Source organism: Lolium perenne, chromosome 6 (assembly GCF_019359855.2).
Source record: "Lolium perenne isolate Kyuss_39 chromosome 6, Kyuss_2.0, whole genome shotgun sequence".
NCBI classification, from domain to species: Eukaryota; Viridiplantae; Streptophyta; class Magnoliopsida; order Poales; family Poaceae; genus Lolium; species Lolium perenne.
Window position 1 is genome coordinate 65279555 of NC_067249.2, and position 17964 is coordinate 65297518.

Below are 17964 nucleotides of genomic sequence, written 5' to 3' on the forward strand. Positions count from 1 at the left end.
GCCTGAATAAAGGCGGCGGTCCTAGGGCCTCTCTTGCGTGAAGAGGAGGACCTACCGGAGGCCTGGAATCATGATCTGGCCGGAGGGTTGAGTTCCGGAAGGCTCCGCCGGTGAATGTAACAGTGCTTTGCCTGGAGTTTGCTTGATCGGAGGTATTCGATCGTGCGCACCCATGCGTTTATTCCGACCGTTTGGTTCTGGAGGGAGCGGCGCGAAGCTCTTTTTCTGTGTTGACATCAAGTGACTATGGATCCATGATGAAAGTCGGAAGAAGAGAATTTCATGAAGGCCGGAGGGGAGGACTAGCTAAGGGAGGTTCAAGTCTCCGCGCTGTTGAGGGGCTTGCTTGGTGTCCGGGCTTCACAGCAGCGGTATGAAAGTGGGGCGACAACACATGTGAAGCGCAGAGTCCTACCTTTCAGGGTGAAAACCCAAGGTCTGGCCTTAACTGGTTGTGCCTGGCAGTGACCTTGGTGGATGCATTGTTTTGAGAGTGGGGACTATCTTCAGGGTGAAAACCTAAGATCTTTGATAGCGCGAGGACGGTGTTGGAGCACTGTTCCCTTCTTGGAGGCGTCGTTTTTTGGAGAGTCTGCAATTCAGGTGTTGTCATGGTGGTGGATGTATTGCTGTTGTTAGGTCCGCGATACTGTAGCGGGACTTTTGTTTCTTGGTTTTCTCTTCCTTTTTTTGGCTGTGTGCATCCGTAGTGCCATTAGGGTGGTGCGTTGTTGCAGAGGCTGGGTGTAATTGAGATCTCTCGATATTAATATATTCCCTTTATCGAAAAAAAAAAAAGAAAAGAAAAGAGAGGATATTGAGATATTTCTACTCTTTAGGGGCCATATTTTGGTAAAGCAGAGTATTTATTTAACCCTTTGGATCAAACCGTTACTAATTTATCACCTCCTTTCCTTTTTGTTTGTGTTCCAAGCAAACGAAGAATAATGGAATCTTACAAATGGTAGTAACTACTTAGAGAACCTAGAAAGCAAGAGATATCTACTTAGAGGATATGGAAGGCAAGAAATATCTCAGTTCGGTTGTGTGGCGCAGATGTGCAATTTGACAGGAAAAGCATTATCAAAAGTTAGCGCTCTCTTTGTGGAAGTAATTTTTTTATCAACTGCCAGATTCAGTAAATTTTAATTTACTTTATAGTGATCTCTTTGGTGAAGTATTGAATCAACTGCCAGATTTTGTAAAGTGTAATCTACTGCCAGATTTAGTAAATTTAATTTACATACTTATCTCTTTGTTCAAGTAAATTTTAATTGGCTGCCATATTTAGTAAATGTTATTCCACTTTGCAGTGCAATCTAACTATATAGGCAGTATCTAATATGTAGGCACTAAGCAGGCAACATGGATTTTCATTGGCATAACTACAAATGTAAACTAACAGAAGTCATTTTCAAACAGCTATAACATCAAGTGGATGTGGTTTAGTCGACCAGCTTTTCTTAAAGCTATTGCGTTACCGGACATACTAATGAGTGATTTGAAACAAGTTGAATAATTGAATAAGCTCCTACAGTAGGATTATACCTTATCGACCACATATGTTGCCAGAAGAATGCCTTTATGAACACTAAACAAAAAAGCACCCCTCGGAGAAAGAATGAAAAACAATGAGTTAGGCAGTGAGCCTTTTTCATCCTCCAATTGTCTTCAGAGCTTCACTTCTACCTTCCCTGGGAAAAGCTTCTCTTCTTTTCATCTCTATCCCTTCTGATCATGACCTCCGGTTTGTACCAAGTTCAAACTTGAGACAGTATAGGGCCTAATATATTCCCCTGTGTGTAGAGTTGGAACAATTTCAGTCTTTTCTGTTCTGCTTTCTGTAAAGGTTCTATGAATTTATTCTGCTCAAGCCCCGTTAGAGGCTTAGAACCATCAACACAGCAGTAGTGCGGCACCAAGAACATCGGCTGGAATTTGACAACTTGGTCCAGAGATCTTTTCTGTGAATCCATGACCACCGAAATAATGGCTGCGGTGGATTTTCCCTGTGATTTTCACCTGATACACTGCACTAGACTGGATTCATGGTATTATCAACAAATGGGGATGTAAAATGTTCCGTTCAATCTGTCATTCTGCTGCAACTTGTGAACGAATGGATGGCTATTGCGAGTGTTCACTCTATGTTCTTCAACTTGGATACACAGAACATAAATCTGACAATGTCTGTCTTTGCAGGTAAATAATCGAAATTAATACTTCCTCGACATATCAAGATATTTTGTATGTGAGCAGCGCTTCTACTCTTAATATTTTCATGGACAAGTACTGATACCAACCTTTAATGGTACCATTTAGATGTTGCTCTCGCTAGATATGTTCTAACATTTTCATTTCAGTTTCAAACCAATCTGGAGGATCGATGCACACCAGGAGTGCTGCAACCATATTCAGCAAAGTTACTTCATTAATATGAAATTCATTCGAACTTCTGATTATTGCTGCACAACAGAAAGCTGTAGCCTGTCATGAACTAACAAAACACCCAAAATGGCTACGGTAGATGGACAAGAGAAATATTTTAAACCAGTATTAGCAGCGGGCTTCTCATATTACCTTACACGCAACAACCTCAATTGTCAATCGAGCAAACATCATTTAATAACTCAAGAGTGACAATTAAACAGTACAACAGTATTCAAGATTTACAGTATACTTCTTGTCTAACCTTGAGGCGTCACCATCTCATAGAAAATGATTTCAAACCATCACAACACTGAACACATGTTTCAAGAAGCATAACCATGTCAGAACCAAATGCTTGCACATATAATCTTTTACAGATTGCATGGAATATTTGTATAAGAAAAGTAAAACAACAGTTTGCTGTTCTGGTAGCTGCAGAAATGAAACTGGATTCAGGAAACAAATCGGCACCATGTCACTTTTGCCAATAACACCACATCAAAGTACAGATATCACCAGTTTATTTACGCCCATGTGTAGCTTGATAAGAACCACCAGTTTTAGGTGCAGCTTGCCCAGATCCATAGGCCGGAGGCTGTGCAGCCAACCCATAGGGTGATGCCCCTTGTGTTGGCACAAAGTGTGATGATGCCTGTGCTAGTCCATAGGATGGTTGCATCTGTGCGTGCGCGTATGGAGATGGGGCCTGTGTTTGTCCATATGATGGTAGTGCCTGAGCTGAGCCATGAGGACGCACTGCTGTTGCACCATATGATGAAGACGGGACTGGCCCAGATGCATAAGATGCTGGCACCTGTACAGATCCATAGGTGGGTGCAGCTGGAGCCCATGCATGCGAAGGTGGTGTGGCCTGGCTTGATCCATAGTAACCAGCACCAGCAGTACTCCCATGAGCAGTTGGAGCAGCTGCATGAGCTCCAACCGCAGGTGTTCTAGAAACATCATATCCGGTGGCGCCCCTTGATGCATCATGGCCCCCAGCTTTTGAAGAACTAAAGCCAGCAAGACGAGAAGTGTCATATGCATTGCCTCTTGCTGGATCAAATCCAGAACGGGGAGCATTTCCAGCTGGGCTTCCGCTTAAAGGATCTGGCATACCAGTAGGGGGCGTCCTAGCCTGGATTGACATAACAATTTGATTGTTATTAATATACAAAGATTACTACAACAGTTAATTAGAAAATCTGAAGACAAAATTCTATCATCATCTCCTTGGAAAGAAATAGAAAGTAGAATAGACGATTTTTTAATCCATTTTTGCATAGCAGCATAAGCATATTAACTTCAAGCTAGAAATGGAATGCACTCAAGGGGCAAGGCTGCTAGCTCAGCTTTCATTTACATTATTTGTATTTTCAATGAAAGCTCTGCCTCGAACGCAAAAGTGAAAACAGGGGTTGAGCCAGATCCTTGATTCCACAGTATAGAATTATAAATGTCATGGTATACTAATTTGGTGGGCACATGAATTCTTTGAGTCAAATGAAATAGTTCGTAGAACTCAGCGCCATACTTCAAGTTTCAAATCACACGAACCAAGCTTAGTAAGAACAGGAGATCCTGGATGCTCAAATAAATGATATTAGTTACTAATCAAAAAAGGAAAAATATATAATATGGATTTTTCTTCACAGATATGTTGGATTCGTATTTGTGAAGTACTTTCTTATAATCATATCTGTGTAGTTACCAACAACATACTGTAAAGAAATTAACGGTAAAGGTTCAATTTAGGGCACCATGCCAAGTCAAGCCACGCCTTTTACGAATCAACAAGGCAAAAAAATCTGAGAAGTCCGAAAACATCATATGGGAAACAGGAAATACTATGAACAAAATAGTATGTGCAAAAGTTACAAAAAGGATAAATAAATGCTTGATACACTGAAAGTCATGACTAGCAAAGGTGAAAAAATTGGATCTACTTGGCCTCCGTAGTGGAACCAAGTACTTAACTTGGCAGATACCAAGCATGGCAGATACATGAATAAAAATAAACTACGCCATTTAAGTACCCCTAGGAAAGCCTACAGCGTATTTTGAGTGGTCAAAAGAGTTAAGGAGGCTTCAGGTTATGAAACCAAGGAGGTTCAGGTTATCCCTACTTAACACATTGGAAATACTGGATATAGTTTGCACTTTCAATGACAACTCTACCTTAAGCTTGCATTTGCGTTATTTTGTATTTTCATTTTTCAATGACAACTCTGCCTTGAATGCCCATGAGAAAACAGGGGTTGAGCCAGATACTTGATTCAACAGTATCTACGCCATGAAACACTAAAATATGGTGGGTACGTGATTTCTTTGATTTAGATAGAATAGTTTGTAGAACTTGGTGCCATACTTCCAGTTCAAATCAAATGAAGCCAGCTTGGTAAGAACAGGAGATCCCTAATGCGCGAATAATTGCCTCATGTACTTCAATTTAGTGAGGTACTGGCCTACATAGTGTAACTAAGTACTTAACTTGGCAGATACCAACCACGGCAGATGCGTGCGTAAAAGTAAGCTACACATTTAACTGCCAGTGTGTTGAAATCATAATGCATTTTTGAGTGTCCACAAGAATTAAGGAGCTTATATTTACGTTATTTATATTTTCAATGACAGCTCTAACTTGAATGCAAATGGGTAAACAGGGGTTGAGCCAGATCCTTGATTCGACAGTATAGAGTTATATATGTCAGGGTATACTAATGTGGTGGGCACACGACTTCTTTGATTCAAATGGAATAGTTCATATAACTTGGTTCCATATACTTCGAGTTTCAGATCACACGAAACCAGCTTAGTAAGAACAGGAGATCCTGGGTGCTTGAATAAATGATATGTAATCAAAGGAGGAAAATTATATAATATGTAGATTTTTCTTCACAGATATGTTGGATTTGTATTCGCAAAGTAATTTCTTATAATCATATCTGTGTAGTTATCAACAGTATACTGTAAAGAAATTAACGGTAAAGCTTCAATTTAGGGCACCATACCAAGTCAAGCCATGCCTTTTAAGAATCAACAAGGTAAAAGATCTGATAAGTCCGAAAACGTCATATGGAATACAGGAAATACTATGAACAAAATAGTACGTGCAAAAGTTACAAAAATGATAAATAGATGCTTGATACCTCAGGAAAGTCATGACTAGCAAAGGTGAAAAAATTGGATCTACTGTGTACAAAGCATCATGTTCTTTAATTTACTGAGGTATTGGCCTACATAGTGTAACCAAGTACTCCCTCCGATCCGGAAAAAGTGTCCGACGGTTAATACAAACGGCATTTTACAATTCAGCCCTTCTAAATGAGAAAAATGACGGTGGATGCTCTGCACGCTATCGAGGTGGTCGGTAGGAGAGCGACGCCCGTCGTACTGAGGGAGGGAGGCGGGGATGTCCAGGTCCGGCGTTGCGCCGGCGAGGCCCAGTCGGAGCCGTTCAGCCTCCCGCCTAGTCGCCTTCGACGCGTTGTAGGAAGATAGAGCCAGAGATTCATCGATGGGGATGACCTGAGGCGCAGGGAAGAAGGGTCCGTCGGGACTGCCGGTGACGATGGAGGGCAGGGGCGGCTGGCGACGATGGAGGGTAGGGGCGGCCGACGAGGAAGTGCAGGGGCGGACGGTGAAGAAGTGCAGGATTGGATCTTACGAGAGGGAGAAGTGAGAATGGGGAACGAGGGAGACGGGTGGGTGGCGTGCGGCTCGTCACTTCCTTTTTCCTTTTTTTTTTACCTCTGTTGCGGGTTGGAAGGAAGAGGATAAGTGGACTGCGGGTATAGAAGAAAACAAACTTGTGGCTGTTTTTGTAAAATGGCTCGTCCGACTCTTTTTTCGGATCGGAGGGAGTACTTAACTTGGCAGTTTTCAAAAAAAAAAAGTACTTAACTTGGCAGATGCAAAGCATGGCAGATACATCAATAAAAATAAACTATGCATTTAAGTGCTCCTGTGTTGCAAAACCTAAGGCGTACTTTGAGTGGACATAAGAATTAAGGAGATTTCAGGTTATGAAACCAAGGAGGTTCTGGTTATCCCTACTTAACGCATTGGAAATACTGGAAATAGTTTGTGCTTTCAATGACAGCTCTGGCTTAAGCTAGCATTTGCGCTATTTTGTATTTTCGATGACAACTCCACATTGAATGTCTATGGGAAAACAGGGGTTGAGCCAGATACTTGATTCAACAGTATCTACATCATGAAATACTAAAATATGGTGGGTTCGTGATTTCTTTGATTTAAATGGAGTAGTTCGTAGAAGTAGAACTTGGTGCTATACTTCCAGTTCAAATCAAATGAAGCCAGCTTAGTAAGAACAGGAGGTCCCTAATGCACAACTAAATGTCTTATGTACTTTAATTTTGTGAAGTATTGGCCTAGTGTAACTAAGTACCTAACTCGGCAGATACCAAACATGGCAGACACGTAAAAGCAAGCTATGCATTTAACTGCTAATATGTTTCAAATCATAATGCATATTTTGAGTGGCCCCAAGAATTAAGGAGGTTTCAGATTATAAAATCAAGAGGGATAATGGAAGAAAAAAGACCATGTTATCCCTACTTAATGCAATGGAAATAGTGGAAAAAGTACGCAGAGTATGACTTATAAGTGCAGCTGTGCAGGAGAACAAAGACACAGTAATTGTGGAAATAGAAGGAAAAAAACATCAACAAATTCACATGCACGCCTTATATTATGCAATAAGATGGAGAAAATTAATGTGTTATAAGTACGTAGCGCCACATTCAAGGTAAACCCTAACTGAGCCGTGGTCAAGAGCTTAATGAGGGCTGAGACCAAGCCTACTCTAGAGCTCGACTCAACTGGACTCGAACCCACAGAATCATCTGGACAATACAATAATATACATACTTGAGAAAATAATAAGTTTCTCAACTTGTGAGGCATCCATTTGGTAGGAAGTAAAGGTGCTCACCTGTGCAACCCCGTACCCACCATCATAAGCAATTTGTCCAACAGAATGTCGGCTAGACGTACCACCATCTTTATGAGCAAAATTAGGATTGTACAAAGTGCCTACAAATAAAAAAAAAACTCATGGTAACCCAAAATAACTGCAGTTGCAGACAGTAGATTTCTACGTATATCAGTCTACAGAGTAATAGAATGAAGTGACATACCACTTCTGTCATGATTAGCTGTGTTTGCCAACTCAGCGCGAAGCTTCTCCAACTCCGTAACCATGGAGTCATAGTTTCTCTTCATTACCTGCAGCGACTCGGAGTGGTCCATCTTGAGTTTCCTTTCATAGTCAAATGTAGCCCTGGTATTTACAAAGTTTAAGTCAATCGCATATTGAAGAAAAGTCATGCTAGAGAACAATTGCAGCACATGTCGACGCACCTGAGGTGCTGGTATTCCTGCCTAGCAGCCTCAAGCTCAGCCACGAGCCCCGGAAGCTGTTGCGCCTCACCAAAGTTCCTCTGCAGGTCTTTGTTCAGCTTCTGCGCATCCGCCGCCAAATGCTGCCTTGCCGCCAAGAGGTTCTGCGCCTCGGCGTGCGCCTGCTGCAGTTCCGCCTTGACAGCCTCGTAATTCTTGAGCTCAGCCTCCATCTTGGCGGCCTTATCGTGGAGCCCCCTCATCTCCTGCTCCTCGGCGGCCCTCGCCGCCTCCCCCTGCGCCTGCAGCCTCTGCAGCTCCTGCTGCGCGGCGGCCAGCTCCTTCCTCAGGGACATGTGGCTCGTGGCGAGCCGCTCGTTCTCCACCGCCAGCTTCTGCATCTCCCCGCACTGCGCGGCGAGCTTCTGCTCCAGGATCTCCGGCCGGGGCGGCGGCAGCATGTCGTAGGGGAACTGCCCCGGCCCTGGCGGCGGGTGCATTCCCGGGCCGTACGGATCGCGGTGCATCATCATGCTGTGTGACGGGCCCGAGTCGACCCCCGGGAGCGGCCGGTGGTGGTGGTGGTGGTGGTAGGGAGGCATGCGGCCCTTGCTCCCCATGGCGAATCGCGGCTACGACAACACCGGCTCCGCGATTCGGCGGTCAGCGCGTAGTACGCGCCCTTGATTTAGCCGACTGCAATGAACCCTAGATAGAAGGATCAGGATACGGAACGGATTGATTGGGCACAAACGGAGCGGCGAAATTGAGGCGAGGAAGAGGATGGGTACCTCGCGGTGGTCGGCGGCGGCGGAGGAGGAACGTCGGGAGGAGGCGGGCCTGCTGCGGTTTTTTTTAGGGCTTGCGAAAATTGGACTGGTTCGTCGTCTTCGTTGCCGAGGGCGGCCGGTGACGGTGGAGGGCTTTCAGGTTGGTCTGCAAGGGGGGATGATTTTGCACGGTGGCCCCTAGTGTTTCGACGTTGATCACTTCTTTTCCTCACTCTCTCATGGCCAGGAGTGTGTTTTTATTCTTTTAGTCTTCCACATTGTAGATTGTGGGAGAGTAAAATTCAGTTAAGTATTGCTCTACTGCCTTCAAATCATGTGCACAGCTGGGGTCATTGAATTTTTTCTAATGCATTTTGCTGATTTTTAAGAAGTATATCCACGTGATAATATTTTCTCGCGTGTGTCTAATATAGAGAAATTAAAATTGCATCGAACATGAACTCCACGACAACTAGCCATGTTTACCCATGCTCTTCGTCCCTTGCTTCCATAAATGATAGAGTGGTCACGTATAAGTGGTGTAGTCGTCATATTTACCGACTCACACTGAACCCTCATAGAAAAGGAACAAGAGATGAATGAGCAAAGATCTAACCCATCTCAAGATTTAACTTTAACTTTACATCGAATGCTAAGGTTAGGGATATTGATGATTCTATGTCGGTTCAACTGACCATGCAACTTTTATAAATTCACCTCTAATGTTTATCATATCCATGAAAAACTATGGTGCTCTAGTTAAAATGCATATGACCACATTGCTTCATTTGTTGGCACAACCAATGATTGGAGATATATGATGGTGGAGGTATGACAAGACGTCGATGCACTACGACACCGTTTTTTGTTGCACTTTCGCTTATAGTGACACTAAAAAGCCACATGATGATACATAAAAATAAAAAAATACACGACTCCTGGCTTGTCTCGTGGACGGACAAAAGAAGAAAAGTTACATAAGGGTGTAGTGAAGGCTCCCCAAGTAGACAACAAGCCTCCACCCCTAATGATAGAATGGTCATGTATAAATGGTGTAGTGGTCATATTTACCGACTCGCCATAAACCCTCTCAGAAAAGGAACAAGGAAGGAAGGAGACAAAGATCTAACCCGTCTTAAAATTTAACTTTAACCTTACATCGAATGCCGAGGTTGGGGATATTGATGATTCTATGTCGGTTCAACTGACCATGCAACTTTTATAAATTCACCCCTAATGTTTATCGTGTCCATGCAAAACTATGGTGCTCTAGTTAAAATGCATATGACCGTATTGCTTCATTTGTTGGCACTACCATTGGTTGGAGATATATGATGGTGGAGGTATGACAAGACGTCGATGCACTACGACACCGTTTTTTGTTGCACTTTCGCTTATAGTGACACTAAAAAGTCACATGATGATACATAAAAATAAAAAAACACGACTCCTGGCTTGTCTCGTGGACGGACGAAAGAAGGAAAGTTACATAAGGGTGTAGTGAAGGATCCCCAAGTAGACAACAAGCCTCCACCCCTAATGATAGAGTGGTCATGTATAAGTGGTGTAGTCGTCCTATTTACCAACTCGCCATAAACCCTCTCAGAAAAGGAACAAGGAAGGAAGGAGACAAAGATCTAACCCGTCTTAAAATTTAACTTTAACCTTACAACAATTGGTTGGAGATATGTGATGGTGGAGATATGCCAAGACGTCAATGCACTACGACACCATTTTTGTTGCATGTTCTCTTATAATGACACTAGAAAGCCACATGATGGTACATAAAAAAATACACGACTCCTACGTTATAGTCACCCCTTTCTCTCTTTCTTTTGACCGTCTCGTGGACGGAAGAAAGAAGGGGCAGTGAAGGCTCGCCAAGTAGACATCAAGCCTCCACCTCGTCAGTCATGTGTTGTCGTAGCGTGTCCTACTTCAATAAGGTATTATCTCGCCGATTTAAAAGGGGATGGGATAAAAAAAATATCAGTTGTTGCTATTGTATTATTTTAGATATTCTAAGTACAGTCATTCCTTATTGTATCACCGTTTAGACAAATTTAAGATTAAATCCTCCTAACATATCTCTTATTACCACTCGAGTTTAATATAATACCATGACCTTTAAAAGGATGCTCAAAAATATATTATTGTTTGAACTATCGTTTGCATGTTCTGGAGTTGAATGGCTTCAACCAGTTTTATCCTAACAACACAAATAAGGACAATAAAAGAAGAAAACCAACCATATTCGCATAGGCTAGAAATAAGAAATTTGCTTTTCAGTCTTTTGAAGAAATGCATAAGGGAACATTTTCTTGAAGTAGAAGTTTGTCTTTTGGAGAAAATAGATGAGCTTTAATAATAAAAAAGAGAAAATATCAATATAAATATATAGCTACATTCCTAGAAGAAAACAATTGTTTGGCTCATAAAAATTGCACTAAGATAGTTTAGTCTGTGAAGAAAATACATTACTGGAAATGTTTACTTGGTTGTTACAAAATGAGATCTTCTACTCCATTTTAGCCCATGAGAGGAGAGCCATGTTGAAGGCCTACAAGGACTCGACTGTAATTACCTAGTCCAATTCCAGCCCACAAAAGCAGGACAAGATCGTAATACCTTCTTTGCGTGAGGACCTGATATTTTTCCCCAGCCTAGGGTGCGGGTGTGCACGAGCCCACATCGGCCAGTTCCTGCGCCCAAACCCTAGCCGCTCGGCCGGATCGTCGGCGTCGTGGTGCCCTCTCGGGGTCTCCGGTAGCTCCGCCCGCTGTCTTTCCCGCTCGACTCGACCTCGAATCTCACCTGCCCATTCGGTAACCCTAGTTCGGCGCCGGCGGCCGGCGTAGGCGTGGGGCAGCAGGCTTCAGTGGCGCGTGGGCCGTTGGGGCGAGCTGGAGTTGCGAGACGCGTGACGGCATCAAGCTCAAGCGAGCAGCGGACCAGCGGCAGTGTCGATCAAGCTAAGCTCAGCTCAGCTTCAAGGTTCGATAGCAGGATCGACTACTTGATTTATTCCCATTCTGTATTTTTTTATATCTTTATATCATCACCTGGTGGTCTTTTACGCAATGTGTATTTCTCTGCTGACCATTGACGAACTAGCCTAAGTACAGTACTAGATTTCGATGGAATTTGTGCCTTTAAACGGCTCCTGGGATCATAAGGGCGCGAAATTGCAGCCAATTTTGTTGTGGTGGCTCGTGAGCTGCCGAACACAAGGGCCATGGCTGCCCAGGTGCTCCTGTGTTTTGTCCCTAGTTTTTTTTAACAGATATGCACATGTAGGGATTTATTTCATAGAAAGTTCATTGCTTCATGTATGTTTGATGGCGCCCGTAAATTTATGTTGTGGCTCATATGTACTATACACTTGTACATAATATATGGCAATGTGCTTTTACTAATACAATGAATTTTGGAACCATTCCTCCCATCCAGGTGGTTACAGTTGTGCAAATTGACGAACCACCAAATACTGGGTATTTATGTGACAACCAAAAAGAAAATTGTCAGAAACCAAGGACTAAAAAAATATGTCTCTTTACCAATCGTAAGTCTCCGTATAGTAAGGTAGGGGAATTCCAGCAACATGCATGGAAGATATGTATAGATTAGAGCTTACATGTTAAGCCCTTTGAGCATCATTAATTTGATGTTTGCTACCAAGGCCAAATTAATGGAAACTAGCCAGGAATGGTATATCCCTGAATTTGAATTTGTTTGGTGGGATCTTGTGTTAGTAAAGTGATTTATCGTTACATATCAAACACTCGCTAACTGAGTTTTCTATATGAGCCAACTGAACTGTATTACAGTTAATTAGGATAAGCTGTCTAAGAATTATTTTCTTATTGTTTTGAATATTTTATACAAAATCAAAGTTTTGGAAACTCAGTCAAACCAAATTCTCGATTTTTAATGCCGCGCTAGACACTAGTATGTTATTCTATATTTAGTTCACACAGCTGTTTCTCTGTATTACTTAGTTAGCTCTTTTGAGAGTTGTCAAAAAAAAAATTAGTTAGCTCTTTTGATGATGGCCTGCTAGTTTTAGGAACAAGTTTATCACTGTGCAGTATTGCAGCATAATTGTTTCTTCAACTTGAATAAGTGCCCACTGAGCAATTTTTAATAAACTGCCATAAATGGTTTCCATTCTGGGGTAACTTATTAAGCATAAATCTTATGAATTCTGCAGATCTTCTTAGAGGTCTTTGGATTTGCTATATCTTCTTAGGAAGGAGTAACTCATGGGGAGCAGGCAGATTGTTGCTGTTCTTCAAATAGGTGGAGAATTCACAACTGAGGATGATGGTCGTATGACCTATTCTGGTGGAGAAGCGCATGCGATGCATGTGAAAAGTGGTTGGACTTTTAAAGCGTTTAAACATGAGATATCTTCAACACTCAATAATCTCAAACTTGATACCTATGTGTTCAAATACTTCCTTCCAAGAAATAATAAGACTTTGATTTCGATTTCCAATGACAAAGACCTTAAGCGCATGGTGGAATTCCATGCGGAGTCGGAGACAACATACATCTACGTCATTAAGAAGGTTGACAACAGGTAGCTTTCTTACTGATATAAACATCCTTGTAAGTGTATTCTAGAAATGACATGATATATATTTGCAGGGTAATAATGAGCCCTGTAGAAGACTCCAGCACCCCTGCTGATTCTGCTATAACAGGTACTACTCCAGATGGATCTAAGCGACAAAAGATCTGCGCAAGTTGGGAGAATGCGATCACTGGAGTTGGCCAAGTGTTTGAAGGTCCAAAGGAATTCCGTGATGCATTACACAAGTATGCCATTGCACATAGGTTTCACTACAGATTTATCAAGAATGACTCTTCTCGTGTCACCGTGGAATGTACTGATGATGTATGTCCCTGGCGCATGCATGCCTCCAAATCTCCTGCAAAGAAGGAGTTCATGATAAAGAAGGTGGTTGGGAGTCATACATGTGAGTCCGAGACTGTCAAAAGTCATCGTCTAGCTTCTCAAAAATGGGTTGCTAGTGTTATTAAGGACAAATTACGTGACAGTCCAAACTACAGACCAAGAGATATTGCAAATGATCTCCAGCGTGAATACGGACTAAGCCTGAACTACTCTCAAGCTTGGCGAGGCAAATTAATAGCTCGAAAAGAACTTTACAGCCCACATGAAGAGGCATGCAATCAGTTACCTTGGTTTCGTGATAGAATTTTAGTAACAAACCCTGGGAGTGTGGCAACAGTAGTGGCATTGGAAGATTCAAAGTTCCGCTTCTTTGTTGCATTCCATGCCTCCCTTCATGGTTTTGAGCATGGTTGCAGGCCTCTTCTCTTTCTCGACGTGGTATCTGTGAAACCAAATAAGCATTGGAAACTACTGGCTGCTACTTCTGTTGATGGTGAAGGTGATGCGTTCCCCGTTGCGTTGGCTGTAGTGGATGATGAGAGTCAGGAAAACTGGCATTGGTTTCTTGAACAGCTAAAGGCATCATTGCCTATGCCTGGAGAATTAACATTCATATCAACTGGAAAAAGTGGTCTGTGGAATGATGTTTCTCTAATATTTCCAGACAGTTATCATGGATACAATGTCAACTTTTTTATTGAAGAATTCAAAACACAACTGGATGGCAGTTGGAGTGAAGATGTAAAAGATATAATGGTCGAGCATCTTAAGAAAGCCATATATTCATGCACAGTTGATGAATTCAATCATTATATTGAACTCATCAAAGCTGAATCTGATAAGCTCGCTGAATGGCTTATGGAAGCTAAACCTGACCGGTGGTCAGATGCCTTCTTCAAAGGGTCGCGTCTTGGCCAATACACATGCAGCATTTCTGAGACAATTTCTGACTGGATCCCCAACAGATATGAGCTCCCGGTAGTGCAGTTGCTTGATACAATCAGATGTAACCTGATGGAGACAATCTATATACGCAGGGAATCTTCCAATACATGGTCAGAAGTATTAACGCCATCAGCCAATCAGAAAATGCAGGAAGAGGTGAGCAAAGCTCTCTCACTCGGTGTTGTTTGCTCAGCTGAAGATGGAAACAGTAATGTGTTTGAAGTGTGTGATGGCTCGGTCTATGTTGTCAACATCGATACATGGGAGTGCAACTGTGGAAAGTGGCGTGCGTCGGGGATTCCTTGCCCACATGCGCTTGCCGTATTTGAGCAAACAGAACAGAATCCGCTTGACTACTGTGCCAAGTATTTCACAACAGAGTGCTACCGCATGACTTACGCCGTGTCGATCAACCCGATACCTGATGTTATCGTACCTTCTGCATCAGCTGACCTATCACAGAGCGCGGGGTTGCAACCATGTCCCATTCTCACCCGTCGCCAAGTCGGCCGACCCAAAGAAAAGCCAGCTGACCCTCGTATTACAATCAAAAGGGCAGTGCGCTGCAGCAGGTGCAAGGGTTATGGGCACAACAAAGCAACTTGCAAAGTCCCTCTCACAGTTACTGCTGCGGTCACTTCTCAGGTGTAAATCATGTTGATAGTTGCCTTTTATGGCCCTTTATTTATGAACTCTAGTGGAACCTTTATGTGAAAACTTTTTTCGGATGCAGAGTGTTACCCTGTTTGTTTGATCATAGCCTGAATTGTGTTGTACTACTGCGTCATTAGGTTACATTGTTGAACGCCTTGATGATATGATTCCCAGTAGGCACTAGGCAGGATGGGGAGAAAGCTTTTGAAGGTTGTTTACTGATGCACATTGTTATCCATCTCTTGTCGTCCCCCAAGCCCTGATTTCATGATTGTTGTTTGCTGTTTGACCTTGTGCAAATCATTCTTTTTTTTTGTGGGGTGAAACATCTCATACATTGAAATCAGACAATGCAATGTTCCGGTTACAAATATCTAGCACATCATCTGGAAGAGGCGGCACACACACATTGACCTCCACAGACCGGGCAGCTAGCTTAGCTAGGTCGTGAGCGTCTCCATTCAGATTTCTCCCAGTCTGCACTATTTGACAACCAGAGTATAGAGATCTAGTGTAGCTAATGTCCCTGTACACAGACCAAATACTGGAAGTGATAGATTCCGGTGAGTTTGTAGACTTGACTGCAGTAGTAGTACAGTCAGACTCCACCCTGGTCACTTTCAGATCATGATCCACACCCAGCTTCAGGCCTGCGAGGATGGTCGAGCTTCTGCTTCTTCAGCACTGGTGCAGGCGACGATGGGCAAGCTGACAGCCGCAACAGGGTATCCCAGGCAATTGCGGGCAACCACGCCAACAGCTGCAGTGCCGGTGGATGGGCTGAAGGCCGCGTCAACGATGATTTTGTTGTCTCCTTCCTTAAATTTTTGCCTCTCTTGTCTGCCATTGGTCTGCAGCCTGCTTTGAAATGCACAACAATCGTTGTCAGAACTACATAGATTTTTTTACCTTCCGAATAATTCACTTCTGAGTCTGGCTCATGTAGACAATTTGCATAGTTTAGGAGGAACGACGTTGAGTTGCTGATGTTCTCCTTCCCCTTTTCATGGATGATGTCACATCTAAGATGCCAGGATCTCCATAGAAGAAGTAGGACAGGAGCACGTTAATTGGCGCTGCAGTTTGCCAACAACACTAGGAGCCAGTCTTGCCCAGTTTTCCTGAAGCAGTGAGCAGTCTGGTGCTTATTTGCACTTTGCAGCTACCATGGAGCGAACAAAACTCTGCTTTGGGAAAGAGGGCTTGATGGAGCCCGATACGAGCAAGCAGTTCTCTAAGAGCAACTCCAACAGTCGGTCTATATCGTGCTGGTGTGGTAAAAATCGCAATTTAGCGAGCGGGAGGGGGAAAACGGATCCAGCAGCTGCGTCAAAATCACGCGCGCTAAAAAAAATTCCTGTGTCAGATATTTGGCACGTCGCATCCAACGCGTGCTATAAAAAGGTGGCTCCAAACCAACAAACGCCCACTCCACCGCGCGTGCCACCGCCCACCGCTTCGTCGCCCCCGCCCGCCGCTTCGCCATGCCTCCGCGCCGCCGCAACCAGTCCGGGTACCGCGTTGTTCGCCCCCGGCCGTTGGGGATGCTCTACCGGAGATCCGCGCCGCCGGAGGGCGCATCATCCTCGGGACGTTCGACGCGGTGGAGGAGGCCGCTCGCGCCTACGACGCGGCGGTGTGGCGGCTCGGACGCCCCCGCCGCGACATGAACTTCTACGACTGTGAGTCGCTCGAGGAGACCGAGTTTTTGGCGGGAGCGGTGAACATTGTCACTGCCAAGCAGCGCCGCCTAGCCGTTGCGGAGGCGGACGAACGCACCATGGAAGCATGTCGCTAAGCCTTCCCGCAAGACGTGTCCGATGAGCAAAGCTTATTCTCGCAGAATAAGGTCAAACGCGGGGCAGAGAAGGAGGGTGTGCACTAGCGCAAGGCCTTCATCCAAACGTAGAGGGAAGCCCCAAACAATCAGGACAACCGAATTTTATTGAGATTGGTAAACTTAAAAAGACGTAGTATACATTTGGAGGTACTACCGGCCATCCTCATAAGATGCGTCCTATACAGTTGAGAAAAAATTGTAAGCTTAAAAATACGCCGAATTTCATTGAATTCGTACGAAATTTTGTACAAACATAAACTTAAAACATTAATGAAACCATACTATAACAGTAGAATACTATACCCTGTAGTTCCCGTTGTCCGTGCCGTCGCCACTGTCGTCATCGCTGAAGTCGATGTTGTCGTTCTCCGCGGTGTCGCCGGAGCAGGAGCCTCCTCCCTCCGTCATGATGGTTTAGCTTTCTTCTTTGATTCATAGGATTGATATAGGAATTATGTAGGAATTGAATTCTATAGGAAAATTTCCTATACAAGTCATTTGATTCATAGGAACATATCCTATAGGAATTATTCCTATAGGAATCTTGTAGTACAAATCCTATAGGAAAAAAGCATTAGCTCGTACCTCATGGAAAAATTCCTTTGCTACAATCAAAGACATACCATATTCCTATAGGATTCAACTTAGCATGACATTACAATCCTACACCTTTCCTATTCCTACACTCTTCATATTCCTATGAATCAAAGGAGCCCTTAGTTTGGTGTAATACATGGTCGATGGGAGTGGTGACCGATTAGCCAGGTTATGCCTGCACATCTATCTAATATCAAACGATTCAACCAAAGGGTGTACTTCATGATTGGGTTATAATGCATAAGAGCTTTTTTAAATGGTTAGAAATTGTAAGGACTATCTTATTTACGGTTATCTATCATGTAATGATGTTTTTTTTCTATCTTCTCTCATGCATGTGAATCTATTGGCCATGTAATAATTAATGAGCTGAGTTATGAACTTTTTTGGTCTTATCAAATTGATCTTGAGGCCTTATTATTTTGAACAGATGTAGTACATAT

The 17964-nt window shown here is 43.3% G+C and overlaps 2 protein-coding genes across 3 annotated transcripts; one reads left to right on the top strand and one right to left on the bottom strand.

Annotated features, from left to right (window-relative positions):
- Positions 1–2769: 2769 nt before the first annotated feature.
- Positions 2770–8761, bottom strand: LOC127307526 (protein FLX-like 2). 2 transcript variants are annotated; one of them, XM_051338248.1, is made up of 5 exons: positions 8586–8761; positions 7816–8490; positions 7593–7735; positions 7388–7488; positions 2770–3568 (listed from the first exon to the last, which is right to left on the bottom strand). In XM_051338248.1, the coding sequence occupies exons 2-5, from the start codon at positions 8412–8414 to the stop codon at positions 2951–2953; spliced, it is 1461 nt and encodes a 486-aa protein (XP_051194208.1). In that variant the 5' UTR covers positions 8415–8490; positions 8586–8761; the 3' UTR covers positions 2770–2950. The 2 variants fall into 2 exon arrangements, with proteins under 2 accessions (XP_051194208.1, XP_051194207.1); XM_051338247.1 differs by having other exon boundaries at positions 7816–8502.
- Positions 8762–11180: 2419 nt separating this feature from the next.
- On the top strand, positions 11181–15189 carry LOC127307527 (uncharacterized). Its single transcript, XM_051338249.1, has 3 exons — positions 11181–11558; positions 12775–13146; positions 13215–15189. Exons 2-3 carry the CDS (start codon positions 12827–12829, stop codon positions 15079–15081), a joined length of 2187 nt encoding a protein of 728 aa, XP_051194209.1. The 5' UTR covers positions 11181–11558; positions 12775–12826; the 3' UTR covers positions 15082–15189.
- Positions 15190–17964: the final 2775 nt, after the last annotated feature.

What these genes read in the sequence shown, in the direction of transcription:
- LOC127307526 (XM_051338248.1), bottom strand. Translation starts at nt 8,414, where the DNA reads ATGGGGAGCAAGGGCCGCATGCCTCCCTACCACCACCACCACCACCAC. An exon ending in CAGGAATACCAGCACCTCAG is followed by an intron (nt 7,736 to 7,815) that starts GTGCGTCGACAT and finishes TGTAAATACCAG; the next exon opens with GGCTACATTTGACTATGAAA. An exon ending in GTGGGTACGGGGTTGCACAG is followed by an intron (nt 3,569 to 7,387) that starts GTGAGCACCTTT and finishes ATGTCAATCCAG; the next exon opens with GCTAGGACGCCCCCTACTGG.
- LOC127307527 (XM_051338249.1), top strand. Translation starts at nt 12,827, where the DNA reads ATGGGGAGCAGGCAGATTGTTGCTGTTCTTCAAATAGGTGGAGAATTC. An exon ending in ATTAAGAAGGTTGACAACAG is followed by an intron (nt 13,147 to 13,214) that starts GTAGCTTTCTTA and finishes ATATATTTGCAG; the next exon opens with GGTAATAATGAGCCCTGTAG.